This window comes from Equus caballus, chromosome 13 (assembly GCF_041296265.1).
Source record: "Equus caballus isolate H_3958 breed thoroughbred chromosome 13, TB-T2T, whole genome shotgun sequence".
Taxonomy (NCBI): Eukaryota; Metazoa; Chordata; class Mammalia; order Perissodactyla; family Equidae; genus Equus; species Equus caballus.
In genome coordinates, this window is record NC_091696.1 from 38851075 (window position 1) to 38870391 (window position 19317).

General features: G+C 43.2%; 1 protein-coding gene across 24 annotated transcripts in view; it reads right to left on the reverse strand.

Moving 5' to 3' along the window:
• The window catches only part of IQCK (IQ motif containing K), a 118156-nt gene that overhangs the window by 28633 nt on the left and 70206 nt on the right, over positions 1 to 19317 (reverse strand). For 22 of the 24 annotated variants that reach the window (XR_011424314.1, XR_002799296.2, XR_011424313.1 and 19 more), the window contains one exon: positions 1899 to 2010. The exons of the other annotated variants lie outside the window; for them this stretch is intronic. Coding sequence is in view for 18 of the 22 variants with exons in the window: in XM_070230918.1 (XP_070087019.1) it covers positions 1899 to 2010 (112 nt within the window). In the remaining 4 variants the exon portion in view is untranslated. The remainder of the gene's footprint in view (positions 1 to 1898; positions 2011 to 19317) is intronic. 24 annotated transcript variants of the gene reach the window in all.

Here is a 19317-nt window from a genome sequence, read left to right on the forward strand (position 1 = left end):
TTCTCCCCTAACCCACTGAAGGAGAACGGGGCGGGGCACAGAGGAAGGAAGGGCGGGAGTAGGAAACATCAGACAGTTCTTTCCCCCACCCCCAACCCCACTGATGCAGGGCGGAGGCGGGTGGGTAAGCGTTAAGTTGGGTCTGAGATTGCGATTTTAAAGCAGACTGGGCTTCATGAAACTAGAACATACTGAGAAGACATGAAATCACCCACTAGGCCATGAAGGGGCTGACAGGGAGCATCGAGAGAGCAGGGTTAAAGAAAGTTTCTGGAGGGAAAAGAAGACTTTTGCTTAGACCCCACCATGTTGAAATTGGTCAATCGGGCAGCTGGGGAAGGCCCCTCTGAGGAGGTAACGCCCAGGCGTGGAGGACGAGAAGGAGCTGGGGAAGGGCGATTGGCAGGAAAGGAACAGATAAAGCAGAGTCCCCGAGGTGAGGAACACGCCGGCATGTGGCAAGAGCAGAAAAGAGACTGGAAAGCTGCAGCCTAGCGAAAGGGCGCAGGTACGGCGTCGGGGGGTTGGTAAGAGGACCCACAGTATGCATGGCCTGCAGCCTGCTGAGGGAGAGAGGCTTTCTCATGGGTTTTCATAACTGTAAACTCGTGTGTGCTGATTTAAAAGATTCCCACAGCGTGCCTCCTCCCCTCTAGTCCGAATTCCTAAAGGTCGCGACCATGAAGGTATTCTTCCAGCACGTTTAGACAGCTCTGTGTTTCCATGTACGCATTTTTAACGTGGATGAAAACTTAAGGTTTGGCAGTTTTTTCCACTTGATAATATATCACAAATCTCCTTCCACGCTGTTGGTTATATAAATGGTGCTAAGTCCGCACCACACAGCCGTTAAACCTCACGATGCCACTCTAGTGGTTGACCGGAATGACATTCTGAGTGCGTTCAGTGACAAGGTAGATTATAGGACAGAATGTACAGATGTATGTGTAACAGAATGTAAAATCTCATTTTTAATAAAATATCAATATATATATATTTGCATCTCTTTGTACTGGAAAATGTATAGCACGATGTGCACCAAAATATTAACAGTGGTGGGACTTCTGGGGTTTTCCCCCTTTTTTGGCTATTGTTTTTCTAATTTTCCTACTGTGAATATGTAGTAAATTAGTCTAAAAATAAGAGGAAAATAAATAGGACAAAATGGTGACACTTGCACATGACAGGTGGTGGGTGCTTGTTTCCTTGTCCTGCGATGTGTGTGTGGGTGTGTTTTTAAGACTGGCCCTGTGCTAACACGTTATCAATCTTCCTTTTTTTTTTCTTTTTTCTTCTTCTCCCCAAAGCCCCCCAGTACATAGTTGTATATTCTAGTTGTAGGTCCTTCTGGCTCTGCTGTGTGGGACGCTGCCTCAGCATGGCCTGATGAGCAAAGCTAGGTCTGCTCCCAGGATCTGAACCAGCAAAATCCCAGGCCGCCGAATCAGAGTGCGCGAACTTAACCACTTGGCCATGGGGCCAGCCCCTGTGTGTGTGTTTTTTGTCTCGCAAAAAGGGGCAGGACAAGCATAAAACCCCATTTCACTTCAGACACACAATCAACAACTTAGAAGAATAACTCCCCATCACATTGATAGACACCCTGTTTCCAAAATGATGGGTTATTCTTGATGTCTTGTAGCTTAAACAAAAGACACCTGCAGACACAAGATGACTCTGAATTTGTCCCTGAGTGAGGGACATGGCCTTGTAAATCATATCACATCACCGCTGTCATTCCAGAGCAGCGTCTTAATACGCAGTCACTTCCCTCATGCACAGTTGAGTTCCCTGCAGACACAAAGACCCTCTAAAACCTCAGAGGGTGTCCTTCTTGAGCCTCAGCTGAAATCAGGCTTTTTCTGATTAAACTAATGACTATGAATCAAGCAACTGACCTTTCTGTTCTTGTTTGGCCCAGAAAATTCGGACTCGCTGGTGAATGTGCTTGTTTTCACGTAGTTTCTTCTGCCACTGACGCAGTTCTTGAATCTCAGGATCACAGCGAACCTGGAAAATCCCCACAAAGCTTAGTTCCCTTTCCACATACTTCTATATAGCTTGTTAACCCTGCATGGAAAACCCTTTACAAACCAGTTGGATGTACTTTTCATTGTAAATGAATCATTGATCTAAACGAATTAGCTTTACTCCTACAGCTTATAGAACGTTTGAGCATAAATGAGGTCATGGGAAGATTTGCTAAACTAAGGGTAGGTTGAGAACATTCTAGATCTGTGCTGTCCAATAGAAATATAATGTAGCCACATGTGTAATTTTAAATCTCCTTGCAGTCTCGTTTTAAAAAGTAAAATGGTGAGGTTTTTTTTTTTTATTCCTGAGGAAGATTCACCCTGAACTAACATCTGTGCCAAACTTCCTCTGTTTTTCACGTGGGTCGTCACCACAGCATGGCTGACAAGTGGTGTAGGTCCACACCCAGGATCTGAACCTGCGAACCCAGGCTGCCAAGTGGAGCATGCTGAACTTAACCACTAGGCCACAGGGCTGACCCCTGGTGAGGTTATTATTATTTTTTTTATGTCTGTTTTTTTTTATTAAGGTTATGAAAGTTAACATCTTTGTGATATTACAGTTGTACATCATTATTAATCATGTTGTAGGTACACCACTTCACCCCTAGTGCCCTCCCCCCACCCCCCTTTCCCCTGGCAACCACCGATCAGTTCTCTTTGTCCATATGTTAACTACCACCTATGAGTGGAGTCATACAGAGTTCATCTTTCTCTGTCTGGCTTATTTCACTCAACATAATACCCTCAAGGTCTATCCATGTTGTTGTGAATGGGACGACTTTGTCCTTTTTTATGGCTGAGTAGTATTCCATTGTGTGTATATATATATATATATATATATATTTATATATATACATACCACATCTTCTTTATCCAATCATCAGTTACTGGGCACTTAGGTTGGTTTCATGACTTGGCTATTGTGAATAATGCTGCGATGAACATACGGGTGCATGGAACTTTTGGAATTGCTGATTTCAGGTTCTTAGGATAGATACCCAGTAGTGGGATGGCTGGGTCATAAGGTATTTCTACTCTTAACTTTTTGAGGAATCTCCATACTGTTTTCCATAGTGGCTGCACCAGTTTGCATTCCCACCAACAGTGTATGAGGGTTCCCTTTTCTCCACAGCCTCTCCAACATTTGTCACTCTTGGTTTTGGATATTTTTGCCATTCTAACAGGTGTAAGGTGATATCTTAGTGTAGTTTTGATTTGCATTTCCCTGATGATTAGTGATGATGAGCATCTTTTCATGTATCTATTGGCCATCCGTATATCTTCTTTGGAGAAATGTCTGTTCATGTCCCCTGCCCATTTTGTAATTGGGTTGTTTGATTTTTTATTGTTGAGTTGTGTGAGTTCTTTGTATATTATGGAGATTAACCCTTTGTTGGATAATAACTTGTGAATATTTTTTCCAATTAGTGGGCTGGTTTTTTGTTTCAATCCTGTTTTCCCTTGCCTTGAAGAAGCTCTTTAGTCTGATGAAGTCCCATTTGTTTATTCTTTCTATTGTTTCCCTCATGTGAGGGGTTATGGTGTCTGAAAAGATTCTTTTGAAGCTGATGTCAAAGAGTGTACTGCCTATATTCTCTTCCAAAAGACTTATTGTTTCAGGCCTAATCTTTAGTTCTTTGATCCATTTTGAGTTTATTTTAGTAAATAGTGAAAAAGAATGGTTGATTTTCATTCTTTTACATGTGGCTGTCCAGTTTTCCCAGCACCATTTGTTGAAGAGACTTTCTTTCCTCCATTGTAGGCCCTCTGCTCCTTTGTCGAAGATTAGCTGTCCACAGATGTGTGGTTTTATTTCTGGGCTTTCAATTCTGTTCCATTGATCTGTGCACCTGTTTTTGTACCAATACCATGCTGTTTTGATTACTGTAGCTTTGTAGTATGTTTTGAAGTCAGGGATTATGATGCCTCCGGCTTTGTTTTTCTTACTCAGGATTGCTTTAGCAATCCGGGGTCTTTTGTTGCCCCATATGAATTTTAGGATTCTTTGTTCAATTTCTGTAAGGAATGACATTGGAATTCTGATTGGGATAGCGTTGAATCTGTAGATTGCTTTAGGTAGTATGGACATTTTAACTATGTTAATTCTTCCAATCCATGTGCATGGAATGTCTTTCCATCTTTTTATGTCGTCGTCGATTTCTTTCAAGAAGGTCTTGTAGTTTTCGTTGTATAGATCTTTCACTTCCTTGGTTAAATTTATCCCAAGGTATTTTATTCTTTTTGTTTTGATCGTGAATGGGATTGAGTTCTTGAGATCTTTTTCTGTTAGTTCATTGTTAGCATATAGAAGTGCTACTGATTTATGTATGTTGATTTTATATCCTGCAACTTTGCTGTAGTTGTTGATTGTCTCTAATAGTTCCTGGTGAGGTTATTTTTAAGAATACGTTTTATTTAACCTGACAGATCCAAAATAATATCATTCCAACATGTAATCAATATAAAAATATCATTTATGAGCCATTTTGCTTTCTGTTTTCCACACTAAGTCTTCGGCATCTGGTGTGTATTTTACGCTTACAGCACATCTCAGTTCGGACCAGATGCATTTCAAGTGCTCAATAGTCACAAACAGCTGGGGGCTACTGTACTGGACAGCACACGTCCAGATTAATCACAGCTAATGTATTAACCACAGTCCCGTTTAACACCAACTGACTGAGTGCCCACTGCTTACTGAGCTTTGTGCTAGACATTGGGAATAAAGAGATTATTAATGATAACTTTAATTCTTTGTATTAGTTTTATTTTAGTATCACCATAGCTCATATTTATTGAGCACTCACGTCCCAGGCAGAGTTTAAGTGTTTTACAAATTTTAACCATCCCATGAGGCAAGAATGATTATCCCCATTTTACAGACGAGGAAACTGAGTTTAAGCAGCTTGCTGAGTCACCAAGCCAAGAGATGACGGAGCTGGGATTCAAACGTAGGCAGACTGTTCCAGCTGCCCTGGACTTAGGGACTCAGAGCCCAGCAGGAGATGGAGTCTACAGGACGAAGGTCAATATAATGCGGTAAGAGTAAGGCTATCGGTGAGGACAAGGGAACCCTGAGGGGGCACTGGACGCAGCCTGGAGGGTCAGAACATCCCATGGAGGAGATGCCCTCTGGGTGGGTTTTGAAGGATGAACTGGAGTTAGCTGTGGGGAGAAGGCCGTGGAGTGTGATGGCGTTCCCGGAGAGACACCGGCCTGTGCAAAGGCGCAGGGGGTGAGACGTCCTGGGGGATGGGAACTCCAAGGTGAGAGGGCAGCAGAGGCACAGCAAAACCACAGCCGCGCACACCCTTCCCCTCCTGCTTCTTCTTCCTACTCCTCCACTGGCCGGAGGGGCGCTCCCCCCAGGGTAGATTCCAAGACAGGAAATGAGTGGCTTTATATATGTGGATGTGTGTCAACTTTATTTTCAAAGATAAGTTAAAGCCCCAAAAGAATGCTGTGAGACACCTTGAGAAACATGTCCCCATGATATGGCTTCCTGACTCAGCTCTTAAGATGAACAAGTAATCATCGCCACCTTGGGGGGTTCCTTGTTGAACGGGCTCTGTTCATTTAAAGCATTAAAGCTTTATATCCTAGGGGAAGAGTTGCCTCTACTGCAATTGGCAAGTGGAACTGGGAGGTCTCACACCGCATGCCAAGACCAGGGAATCCCTTTGGAGGCAGTGGCCTTCTCCTGTCTATGCAGGGACCCTGGGTGCCCAAAGGCGCAGCCTGCCTGCTCCTCTCCTCTTCCTGAAGCCACAGCTCAGACCAGCTGGGCTCACAGTCAGGAGCTGGTCTAGAGGGGCCGGCTACTCCCCAGTTCTGCTCATCGTGGTGATGCCACAAAACCAGGGCCCAACCTCCTGCTTTTTTAGACCACTGTTGGGTATTAAGACTTCCTACTCTGGTCATTGGGATCCAGGCTTCCTACTGTGATCCTGCAATTCTTTGAGTTTCCACGTTTTATCGTCATCCACACATCCACCAGCCAGCCCTGGTGGTCTAGTGGTTAAGATTCCGCGCTCTCACAGCCACAGCCTGGGTTCATTTCCCAGTCTGGGAACCATACCACCTGTCTGTCGGTTGTATACTGTGGCAGCTGCATGTTGCTGTGATACTCAAAGCTGTGCCACCTGTATTTCAAATACCACCAGGGTCACCCATGGTGGACAGGTTTAGTGGAGCTTCCAGACTAAGACAGACCAGGAATAAGGACCTGGCCACCCACTTCCGAAAAAACTGGCCATGAAAACCGTATGAGTAGCAGTGAAACATTGTCTGATGTAGCGCCAGAAGGTGCGAGGATGGCGCAAAAAGACCGGGCAGGGTTCCGCTCTGCTGTACACAGGGTCAATCAACTCAACAGCACTAACAACAGAAACACATCTACCCCGCAGGACACACAGTCCCAAAAAGGGCTAGACTGAGTCGGGTTTCACCATCACCCACCTCACGGCCCCAGAACTATCATTCCCTTCTCCCCCACCCGCCCCCCTCAATAGGGAATCTATCTCTTCCTTCTCTCTTAGCAATTGGACTTGAGGAATCTTGTTGCCCTTCCCTCCCACCGGATTTTCATCAGAGTCACCAGTAACCCCAATATTTTTAAAAATTCTGGTAAAATACATGTAACATAAAATTTACCATTTTAACCATTTTAAAGTGTACGATTCAGTGGCATTAAGTACATTCACGATGTTGTGCAACCGTCACCATTATCTAGTTCCAGAAGATTTTCATCACCCCAAAATGAAACTCCACATGCATTGAGCAGTCGGCCACTCCCCCTTCTCCCCTCCCCCCAGCCCGTGGCATCCACCAGTGTCCATAGTCTCTTCTGTCGTTAGATCCGTTGTCTCTATGGATTTGCCCATTCTGGATATTTCATACAAAGGGAATCATATAATACATGGCCTTTTGGGTCTGTCTCCTTTCACTCAGCATATAATACTTCCGAGGTTCAGCCACATTGTAGCTTGTATGAGTATTTCTTTCCTGAATAATATTCCGCTGTATAGTTCTACCACATTTTGTTTATCCATTCATCAGTCGATGGAAATTTGAGTTGTTTCTGCCTTTTGGCTATTGTGGATAGAGCTGCTATGAGCACTTGTGTACAAGTTTTTGTTTGAACACCTATATTTAATTTTTTTGAGCATATGCCTAGGAGTGGAATTTGCTAGGTCATGTGGTCATTTTATGATTAGGTTATTAAGAAACCACCGATGGTCCTTTACAGTGGCAGCATCATTTTACAGCCCCACGAGTAATGTCTGACAGTTCTAATTTCTCTACATCCTTGCCAACACTTGTGACTTTCTACTTTTTAAATTATTATTATTATAACCATCGTAGTGGGTGTAAAGTGGTATCTCATTGTGGTTTGAATTCGCATTTCCTGAATGACGATGACACTGAGAATCTTTTCATGTGCTTGTCGGCCACTGGCATATCTTTGGAAAAATGTCTATTAAAGTCCTCGGCCTTCACAAAATTGAATTGTCTTTTTATTGCTGAGTTATAGACTTCATTATATATTCTGGACACTAGACCCTTATCAGCTATATGATTTGCAAATATTTTCTCCCATTCTGTAAGCTGTCTTTTCACTCTCTTAATAGTGTCCTTTGATGCACAAAGTTTTTACGTTTGACAAAGTCCAATTTATCTATTTTTTCTTTTATTGCTTGTGCTTTGGGTGTCATATCTAAGAAACCATTGCTGAATCCAAGATCATAAAGATTTACTTCTATGTTTTCTTTTTTTTTTGAGGAAGATTAGCCCTGAGATAACTACTGCCAATCCTCCTCTTTTTGCTGAGGAAGACTGGCCCTGAGCTAACATCCATGCCCATCTTCCTCTACTTTATATGTGGGATGCCTACCACAGCATGGCTTTTGCCAAGCGGTGCCGTGTCCGCACCCAGGATCCAAACCAGCGAACCCTGGGCTGCTGAGATGCAGAACATGCAAACTTACCCGCTGCGCCACCGGGCCAGCCCTACTTTTATGTTTTCTTATAAGAGCTGTACAGATTTAGCTCATATTTGGCTCTCTGATTCATTTGGAGTTAATTTTTGTATAAGGTGTAAGGTGGGAGTCCAGCCATTCTTCTGCATGTGGACATCAGTTTTCTCAGCACCACTGTCGAAGAGACTATTATTTCCCCCATTGAATAGTCACAGTACCCTTGTCCAAAACAGATTGACCACAGATGTATGGGTTCATCTCTGAACTCTCAATTTTATTCCCACAGTGGGTTTCTTCTTTAAGTTAAAATTTATTGACCTTCTAAATAAGGTATAGAATTACAAATAAAGCTTAGTGAATTACTTAGTGAATTAGTGAATGTGAATTACTTCCAGAAATGTTCATCACAGCTGGATTGAAAGAGTATTTGGAAAATGTGGCCATGTTGTTTAGATGAGTATACCGCATTCTAAATCTCCTGGAAATCCAGAGAGATTCGCCTTTGTGGAATTTGAAAGAAACGACCAAGCAGCAACAAAAGGTATGTAGATCCAGATCCATCTCTAAAGTATGGAAGTACTTTCTTTTTTAATTTCAAAGCAAGAACACCCACATTTAAGTGGTGGGGAGTCCAGGCTCGACAAACTTGCAGTCAGGAACATCCTTTAACCTTTCATCTTCCTGGATTGGCTTCCTGAGTCCTGTTGTCCTCCAGAAGGGTCCTCCCACACGCTTTTATAACCAGGAATCTTCGGGAGAAATTTTGGGGTTGGGGTGATCTCAACCCCTTCCCTTCCAGAAAGTTCCTAGTTTCCTTATATAAATTGATCTCATGTACCCCAGAGCTCTACTCACAAGAAGAATTTGGAGGACTGGCCGTATCAAACTCAAGAAAAATAAAGTCCTTCCTATTACTTCCTCTCCCAGGCATGGGGTGCCTTACTGGTCTCAAGAAAACTACTCAAGAGATTTTTTTTTTTCCAAAATAAAGATGACTGATTGTTTCCTGCTGAACTTAGAAATGGAAGCTACTCTTGCTTAAAGAAAAAGAAAATACACAATTTATAAATACATATATTTAAAATTTATACATATAAAGTACTGTATATATATATATATATATATATATATATATATATAAAGTTCAGAGAGCAAATTTCAGAGAGTAAAATCAGGCCTATATTAACATCATAGAACATTAATCCCCCAAATCTTTTAAATTACAAACCAATGTTTTTACAGGATTTCCTAAAGTCTTAGGTCCCGGAGATTAGGCACCTTCGACTTCTCTGTTCTGGGTAGGCGGGTGATCAGCTGCGGTCTGACCAAGCCCAGACCCTCCTGGAGGGCTGAAAAGGGGATTATCCACAACTTTCCCACAAGCTTCTGTTTGTTGGGATCCAAACACACAGAAATCCCCACATTTCTGCACTGCGATAACTGATGCCCTTCATGAGAATAAACCCGAAGGATCTTCTGAATCACTAAAGAAAGGATAACACTCATTACAATCAGCCAGTTGGCTAGGTTCTATCATAGTCAAACCCCCTCTTTACAACTGGCTTACTCTTAAAGTTTGGAAGGATACACAGGGAATGTGCATTCCTCTGGGGAGGAAGTGAAACGGGGGAGGGGGTCCACTTTTTCCTCCAAATTTTTCTGGATTGGATCATTTGCTATGTTTACAATGAGCATATGTTGTTTTAGGAATCTAAGTGTTTAAATTTTAAGTAACATGCTTAAAATTTAAAAGGCAAACAAGAGTTCTTTAACAATTTTTCTTACAACCCCTTGAACTCTCAATTACCTAAATATTCAACACGCAAAAACACCCATTTCCCCATCATTCTGGGAAGCCTGTCGTTCTCAGGGTTCTGCTGACCAGTTTAGCATGATTTTCCTCTGTTTGGCCAGAGAGACCCTTCATCTTATCCTTAATATCCTTCAGTTCGAACTGGGGACTGCTATTGCCCAGCAGCAGCCTCGTTAGTGAACTTCTCATGACCAGGAAAGCCTGGATCCCTGGAGAAGGCTTTTGTGAGCCCTGGGGAAAGCATGCACCCATTGAACTGGGCTAATCCTGGTCATTATCGTCATGATTAGGGAATCAATTTAAATGCGGTGCTTGTGCCGATCAGCAAATACCACAGAGTGCAGCGTAATGTTTAACTCGGAAACAATTCCATTGCAAAACAAAGACTCCCTCATCAGTGGCTTTCTACTTTTACTTCTTTAAATTACCATGTGGCTTCCATCTGCTCTTCCAAGATAGGCACACTGAGCATCATACAAGTTACTGTGTACTTGACTTTTGGGTGAGACTAGGAAGAAAACTCCATTATGTGGATGTGAATGTTTTAAAAAATGCCTGTGAACCCATCAAATTCTTCTAATTATATATTACTCCGATGAAAGCCAATACAGGGTACCATATTGGTTAAGAAAGCCAACTCTGGATCAGAGAGCCTAAAGTTGAATTTCAGCTCTGCAAATTACAAGCTGAGAAGCCTTGTGCAAGTTACTTAAACTCTCTGAGCCTTGATTTCCTCATCTGTAAAAAGGGGATAATACAAATACTTCCTTCCTCGGGTTGGTGTGAAAACAAGATGAGATATCATCTAGCACATAATATTCTCTCACTGTGTAGCAATTTCTTAAATCAATTAATAAAGTAATGAGAATAATCTGAATTCAGCTCTGAGGTTGCGTCCTACAACTGCTGTTAGGACATGGCGCCAAGTGGCTGAAGAGCCAATGTTTCATAAAATTGAAAGTGAGACCTCCTCACAAGGGTTTACAAATTATTATTCATAAATGATTTTATAACTGAGTGACTTTAGGCATAGGTCAGCTGGAAGAGAGGAACTGAGGCTGTGAGGTGGCGATTGCCGGCGGGGAAAAGGGTTCCTGGGACTCTGAAACTACCCTTCACAGATCTCTACCTCTCAACTCCTCTTAGCTCAGTTGTTTTCCTTGCTTCTTGGCAAAACAGACAAAAACATAGCAACGGCCATCCTCTCTGGATGATTCCCTGGAGTTTTTCTAATTGCTTTGGAGGAAAATACCTAATATATTACAGTTGCTAGAAAGACACTGGAGAAGTGACTAATGGACAGCCCTTCAGTAATGCTCACAAGAGTGAACCTCCAACTTGGTGCGAGTTGCCCCAGAAGGTTCTCTCTACGTGTTCGCCAGGACTCAACATACTCATGATTCTGCTGAAGGATTTTATCCTCAAGAAAAGTGGATTTCAACATAAAGAGAATATATGTTTGCCAAACCTCTTTCAATTACCTAATGAAATATGCAGAGTTCCCAACTTTCTCATGAACTCAATTTTCTCTCTGTAAGTTTTGTGATTTCTTCTCAGATCTTTGGCAAACAAAAGAAAACTTGGTTTCTCATTCTGGTGGTTATGGGTGTTCCTTACTGTCTTTAGGAACTAATTACAAAAACCCATAGATATCACGTATTTCTGGGCACTGAGGAGGTGTTACAGATGTTCATCTGAGGTATGGCTGCACGCCTCCTAGGAGTTGAAGAGAAAGCTGGGGCCTTTGGGAGGATCAGAAGTGTGTTCCAGAGCAGCGTTTTTAAAATGGTGGGTTGTAGCACATTACTGAGTAGTAAATTCAATTTAGTGGGTCATGAATAGCATTAAAAAAAGTTGAGTCATATAGAAAACACCAGATTCCTTTATCATTAAGGATCCTCTTTAGCTCTGATAATCCTTTTGTCTCAAAGTCTACTTTACCTGATACTAATAATGCAAGATCACTTTCCTTTTGGTTGGTATTTGTGTTGTATATCTTTTTCCATCTCTTTACTCTCAACTATTCTGGGTCGTTTTTGTGTTGCCTGTACCTCTGGCATAGAGGCAGATTTCTTTTTAATCCAATCTGAAAGTCAGAGAAGAGCTTATTCTGTTTACATTTACCGTGATTAGTGACATATTTGACCTCTCTCGCCTCACTTTGTTTTTATTTATCATGCTTTTTTTTGTGTGTGTGAAGCAAGTGCTTTCCTTTTCTTTTTTATTTTTTTATTGCGGTAATATTGGTTTATAACACTATGTAAATTTCAGGTGTACCTCATTATATTTCGATTTCTGTGTAGATTACATCATATTCACCACCCAGAGACTAATTACAATCCATCATCACACACACGTGTCGAATCACCGCTCTTGCCCTCCTCCATCCCCACCTCCCCTCTGGTGACCACCAGTCCAATCTCTGTCTCCACGTGTTTGTTTGTTGTTGCTTTTCTCTTCTATTTATGAGTGAGATCATATGGTATTTGACTTTCTCCCTCTGACTTATTTCACTTCACATAATACCCTCAAGGTCCGTCCATGTTGTCACAAATGGCCGGATTTCATCATTTCTTATGGCTGAGTAGTATTCCATTGTACATATTTATACCACATCTCCTTTATCCATTCGTCCCCTGATGGGTTGCTTCCAAGTCTTGGCTATTGTGAATAATGCTGCAGTGAACATAGGGGTATATGTGTCTTTTCGCATTCGTGTTTTCAAGTTCTTTGGATAAATACCCAGCAGTGGAATAGCTCAATTGTATGGTATTTCTATTCTTAACTTTTTGAGAACTCTCCATACTGTTTTCCATAGTGGCTGCACCAGTTTGCACTCCCGCCAGCAGTTCCCTTCTCTCCACATCCTCCCCAACACTTGTTATTTCCTGTCTTGTTAATTATAGCCATTCTGATGGGCGTGAGGTGATATCTTAGTGTAGTTTTGACTTGCATTTCCCTGATAGTTAGAGATGTTGAACATCTTTTCATGAGCCTGTTGCTCATCTGTATGTCTTCTTTGGAGAAATGTCTGTTCAGATCTTTTGCCCATTTTTCAACTGGGTTGTTAGTTTTCTTGTTGTTGAGTTGTATGAGTTCTTTATATATTTTGGATATTAACCCCTTATCAGATAAATGCTTTGCAAAAATCTTCTCCCAGTTGTTTGATTGTTTTTGCCTTTTGTATCTATCATGCTTTTATGTCTTTTTTTCCTTTCCTGCTTTCTATCGCACTGGATTTTTTGTATTCCATTTTTTTCCCTCTACTGATTTGTCAGTTCACATTCTATTTTCTTTCTTTAATGTTGTTATAACATAATAAACAACTTAAAATAAAAAACTAATCTGTCCAGCCTCCCCCTCCAACAATTACAAGGACTTTAGAACGCTTTAACTCCAATCTTCCCACTCTCAGCTTTCACGATTGCTGTCTAACGTTTCAGCTTCCCCTCATTTTTCCCCCATTAGTGTGTGTGTGCATAATAGTCAATGCCTATTTAGATTTATCACCTTCCTCATTCGCCACTGTTTCCTGCATCCCACTCCCACTGCCTCCTCATGGGGTCAATTTCCGTCTAACTGAAGTACATCATTTAGCGGTCCTTTTAGTGAGAGAGGTGTTTGAAAATGTATTTAGCCCGTGCTCTTGAATGGTAATTTAGTTGGCATATAATTCTAGGTTGAACGTTACTTTCCCTGGGGATTAGAAGATAATACACTTCACTGTTTTCTGGCACATGCTACTGCTGATTCGAAGTCTGTAGTCAGTCTCATTGTTTCTCCTTTGCAGGTAAGCCTTCCTTCACATAGCTTTAAGGCTTATTTTTTGCTTTTGGCATTCAAGAGTTTCACCAGGAGGCATTTTGGTTGGTTATGTCCTTATTTATTGAGTCCGGGATTCATGTTTCTTCAACTTTGTAATATTCTCACTCAGTATCTCTGTGAATAGTGCCTCGCCTCCATTCATTCTATTGTCACCTCTGGAATTCCTATTAGACTTACGTTGGGACATCTCATTCTGTCTCTGTCTCAACCGCTTTTCCACATCTCCCAGCTCTATCTCTGTGCATTCTGTCTCCCAGCTCCATCTCTGTGCATTCTGTCTCCCAGCTCCATCTCTGCGCATTCTCTCTCCCAGCTCCATCCCTGTGCATTCTCTCTCCCAGCTCCATCCCTGTGCATTCTCTCTCCCAGCTCCATCCCTGTGCATTCTCTCTCCCAGCTCTAGCTCCCGGTTTACTAATGACTCCTCCAGCTGTGGCCATCTGCTATTTAACTCATACCCAAAATATGGTCCATGGATCAGCAACATCAGCATTACCTGGGAGCTTGTTAAAAATGCAAATTCATGGGCTCCACCCCAGACCTATTAAGTCAGAATTGGATAGAGAGTGGGGCCCATGAGTCTGCTTTTTAGCAAACCCTCCAGGTGACTCTGACACTCACTGAAGTTGGAGGAGCATTGCCTTAGCCCGTTCATAAATTGTTTTCATTTCTAGAGGTGGTATTTAGTTCTTTTCAAATCTGATCCCTTTTTTTCTTACTGCCCTGTTCTTTCACCAAAGTTTATGTTATTTTTTAGTAAATCTCTATAATCATCTTAAATATACTTATTTCATGGTCTCAAATTGCCATGCTTGGGGGCCTGGATTCTCCAGCTGATGGTATTTACTGACTCCCTCCTCCTTGTTGGTTTCTTTTTTATTATGAGCTCATAATGACTGAGGGCCTTAGTTCCACTTCCAAGTTTGCTCAGATCTGAGGTCATGTCTTTTATCCAGGTGTCAGTAAACTTTTTTTTAATAAAGGGTCAGATAGTAAATATTTTTGGCTTTATGAGCCGTACAGTCTCTGTCCCAATGACTCAACTCTGCCATTATAGCATAAACCCAACCACAGACAATATGTTTTTAAAAAGTGGGCGTGGTGGTGTGCCAATAAAACTTTATTTATAAAACAGGTAGGGGGGCCAGATATGGTTCACAGGCGATAGTTTGCCAAGGCCTGCTCTTATCCTTGATTGGGCATCCGAACTGTAGCCCCCCCGCCTTCCCTTATTGCCTCTTCCATCTCTCTATGTGTATTACATAGATATTACCATTTCAAGACAATTTCCTAAATGTACCTGATGATATTGAGATCGCTTAGGGCACTTGTTAAAAATAGAACCCGAGGCTCTCGGCCTCTAGGTTCTGATTCAGTCCATGCGACGTGACCAAGGTGTCACTCTGTTTAGCAAGAACCCCAGGTAATTCCAAGGGTCAGAAAAGTTTGGGAAACTCTGCTTTAATGGAAGAGATTGGGAAGAATGAACTTAATGTTACAAGACTTACTCCCCCAACATCTGTACAACTTTGTCTCAGTTCTCACTCACACGATGCCACGTTGATTACTGCAAATCCTTAAAATCAGAGGCAAGGACAGCTCAGGCTATTAGTGCGTGGTCAGGAGGCAGGAAGTGTGTGACTCATGGACAGCAGCTGGTTTTTGGTGGGGTAGTCTTTTCAGTGCAGCTTGAGAAACGCCTTCTCCCAGGAAGCCACACCTATTTTTTATTAAAGGCTCTTTAATAATAAAGCCATATCATGCTACAGACTTGGAAGACATGGAATTCCCCCCAACAGTTCAGTGATGACTGTTGAGATAAGAGTTCATCCAACTTTTCTTGGTACTTGTTTACCCAAATAATCAGGGAATGAATAAGTGGCAAAAGCATTTGAGGTATTTGATGAACTTTCTAATGATTTATAGGGTTAAATCACAGCGAAGTTTCCTAGGCCAAAGACCATATTATTGCCCAATGCTTTGATCTCTTCCTTACTGTTGGTACCCAGAGCTGACATTTATGGAGTTATAGCCACCCAGATGTTTCCAGTGTGCCGTCAAGGTTGACAGCCACTGCTATAGACTAAAGTGTGGACAATTAACCCCTCTATCAGTGGCTCTCAAAGTGTGGTCCCCAAGCTAGCAGCATCGGCATCACCTGAGAACTAGTTTGAAATGCAAGTTCTCAGGCCACACTCGAGTCCCACTGACTCAGATACTCTGGGGTTGGGGTCCAGCAATCCGTGTGGTAAGAGGCCCTCCAGATAATTCCAATGCCGGCTGAAGTTTGAGAATTGTTGCACTACAATGCCAGTGAATCACAGCTCCTTGGGTTTCCGCCCCTTTGAAAACTTTGCCACTCTTCTCATTAAGTGGGGGAGTCTACCCCCTCTCTTGAATCTAGGCAAGACTTGTGACTTGCTTTGACCAACAGAAGGAAACTGAAGCGCTGCGGTGCACGTTCCAGAGTCTAGGCCTCAAGAAGGCATGAAGCTTCCACTTTTGTCCTCTTGGAACGTTTCTTCCACAATGTAAGGAAGCTGGTCTGGCCTACTGGAGCATGAGAGCCGTGCGGAGGAGAATGGAGGTGCTCCAGCCAACAGGCAGCACCAAGGCCCCAGACACGTGAGTGAGGCCAGCTCGGACCTTCCAGTCCAGCCCAGCTGAATGCAGCCACGTGAATGAATCAAGGAGACACCAGCAGAGGAACCACCCCGCTAACCCGAAGGATCATGAAAATAATCAATTGCTATGGTTTTAAGTTACTAAGATTTAGCAGCAGAAGGGACTAAATTAGAGCTGTGCAATTTACATGTAACCTTTGCCTTGAAGGGAAATGGTTAGTTCTTTAAAGAAAAAGACTCTGGGGAAGTTGGGAATGTGGCTGGTGCAAATTGCCAGGCCAGCTGTGAGGTGCCTCATAGGCGGGACTGGCTTCCTGGGCACTGCCCTGTGCCGCCACACAGGCCCCACGCTTAGAAGGGCCTCACCCTTGTTTCAATCTCTGCCGTCGCCGTCTAGAAACTCTTAACAACTTTGAACAAGGAGCTCTGAGTTTTCATTTTATTCTGGGCCCTACAGACTAAATAACCAGTCCCGCTAATAGGCAGTTTTCCCATTTATGCCTCACAACAACCCTAGGAGTTTGGTTTATCAGCTGCCATCACGTATTTGGGACATGTTGTGACTGAGCAAATAAAAAGGGAGGTTTTGCTGACAGCCTGGCAAGTTGGTGAAGCATTTTCCCGGCATACTGAGGAAAACCCACTTGCAGATATAACCTGGAGTATATTTAAACAACTACAGGGCCAGGCAGGGGGAAGGGAAGGGCCTGGCCTGGGAAGCTAGGCCCCAGGCAGCCCAAACTCACTATTTATAGTGCTGTGGCCTATTTTGGCCTGCTGGGTGGCCCTGAAAATTGCCCTGAGAACTGGGCCTGGAAACACAATGGAAACCAGGCGCCTTCATTCTGGGGATGGCTGGAATCACGCTGGGCACGGACAAAAGTTTCTCTGATGAACTCAAGGACATTTTGAAAAACAGGATTTTCTTTAACAGAGAATTTTTATGAATTTAAGAGAAACCACCAGGAAATGATCAGGAATGTGTCCTGAGGGAGGAAAATGAACGGAGCAAATCAAGTCAATGAAGAGCTCACAGTCACAAGGCCCCAACCATGTGCCAGGCACTGTGCAAAGCTCTTGACACACAGCATTCTATTTATACCCTCACGTACGATCCTATGAGGGCAGCCCTCTTATTAGCCCCATTTCAGAGGAAAGAAACCGAGGCTTAGGAAAATGAAGGAATCTACTGGAGGTCACAGGGCTGGTAAGCCAGGATTCAAACCCACGTCACGGCACTCCATCTACCCAGGCTGTGACCTACAGCAATGCTTCTCAAACTCCAGCGTGCAAAAACTCACCTGGGAATCTTGTCAAGGTGCAGATTCTGATTCGGGAGGCCTGGGCGGGGCCTAGATTCTGCATTTCTAACCAGTTGCCATGTGAAGATGAAACCACTGGTCCACGGACAACAATTTGAGTAGCAAAGATCTAGATATTACAATTATTCTCCTCTCCTACTTTCCTCCCCCTACGATCTGCTTTCTCTACAGCAGCCTGAGTTACCGTGTTAGTTTCCATCACTGCATGACAAGTGACCCCCCAACCTTGGCAACGAGAAACAACAATAAACGCTTATTATCTCTCACAGTTTCTGCAGGTCAGGAGTCCAGGTGTGGCTGAGCTGGGTGGTCCTGCCTCAGGGTCTCTCATGAGGTTATGAGTAAGACGTCAGCTGGGTCCATCGTCACCTGAAGGTTTGACTGGGCTGGAGGAGCTGCATCCAAGATGGCTCACTCACATCGCTATCGGCTGGAGGTCTCAGTTTCCTGTCATGGAGGTGTCTCTGTGGGGCTGCTGAGAACATGGCAGCTGGCTTCCCCCAGAGTGAACGATCCAAGAGAGAGACCAAGACTGCAGTGTTTCTTATAACTTAATCTTGGAAGAGGCACACCACCATTTCCACCTTATTCTGTTGGTCACACATATCAACCCTGGTACAGTTGTGGGAAGGGACTCCCGGGAATGTGAATACCAAGAGGACGGATCACTGGGGAGTCATTGTGGATGTTGGCTACCACCATTTCCTGATGAAAAGTCAGTCAAGTCACATCACTCCTCTGCTTAAAGCCCCATCATCACTCCTCATCTGAGTGAGAATGAAAGCCAAAGTTCCAGCATCCTAATGAGAGCTCACACTTGATGCCACAGGACCTGGCTCCTGACTGCTTTCTCGCCTCCCTTCCCTCATCCCCAGCTCACTTGAATCAACCACACTGACCCTCTTGTTGGTCCTCAGATACGGCTAGCACCCTCCTGCCCTGCAGGCCTCTGCAAGTGCCTTTCCCTCTGCCTAGAACGAACTTCATTCATATCTCTGCTCAAACACCACCTTCTCAGAGAGGTCTTCCTAGGCAAAACCCACCATCTAAAATAGTGGCCTCTATTATTCTCTAGCCCTTTAGCTTGCTTTATGTTGTTTCATGGTATTTATTTGTCGTAGATAACGTTAAGCAAGGAGCACACTTCTCAGATCCATTGATGTTGATCTTGGCCACGTGACTTGCTCTGGCCAATGGAATGTGTGTGGAAGTGGCATGTGCCAGTTTCCAGCCTATGCCTTACGACTCATGGTGTGTGTTTTTGTTTATGCCTTTGAGAACTTCTGACCTCTGCTATAAAAAGAACATGCTCCTGGTAGCCTCCTGATCTCAGATGAAAGACAGACTCTAGAACAAAACAGAATAGAACCCAACAGCCTGGAGCCAAGTGCAGCCAAATGCAGCCTAGAGCAGCTGAAACCTGGCTCATCTGCAGACACGTAAGTAAGATGTAAATGTATGTTGTGAGCCACTGAGTTTTGGGACGGTTTGTTAAGCAGCATTATTGTGACAATAGCTAACCAATACACATGTTGACATTATATTACATATTTATATCTGGTTATAGTCTATTGCAGGAATGCAAGCTCCTTGAGGGCAAGAATTTGGTCTTACTCCCTGTAGTATGCCCAGCATCTAGAACAATGCCTGCCTAGCACATAGTAGGTACTCAATAAATACTAGTGAATGAATATCAGTGAATGAATGGATCGAACTGTA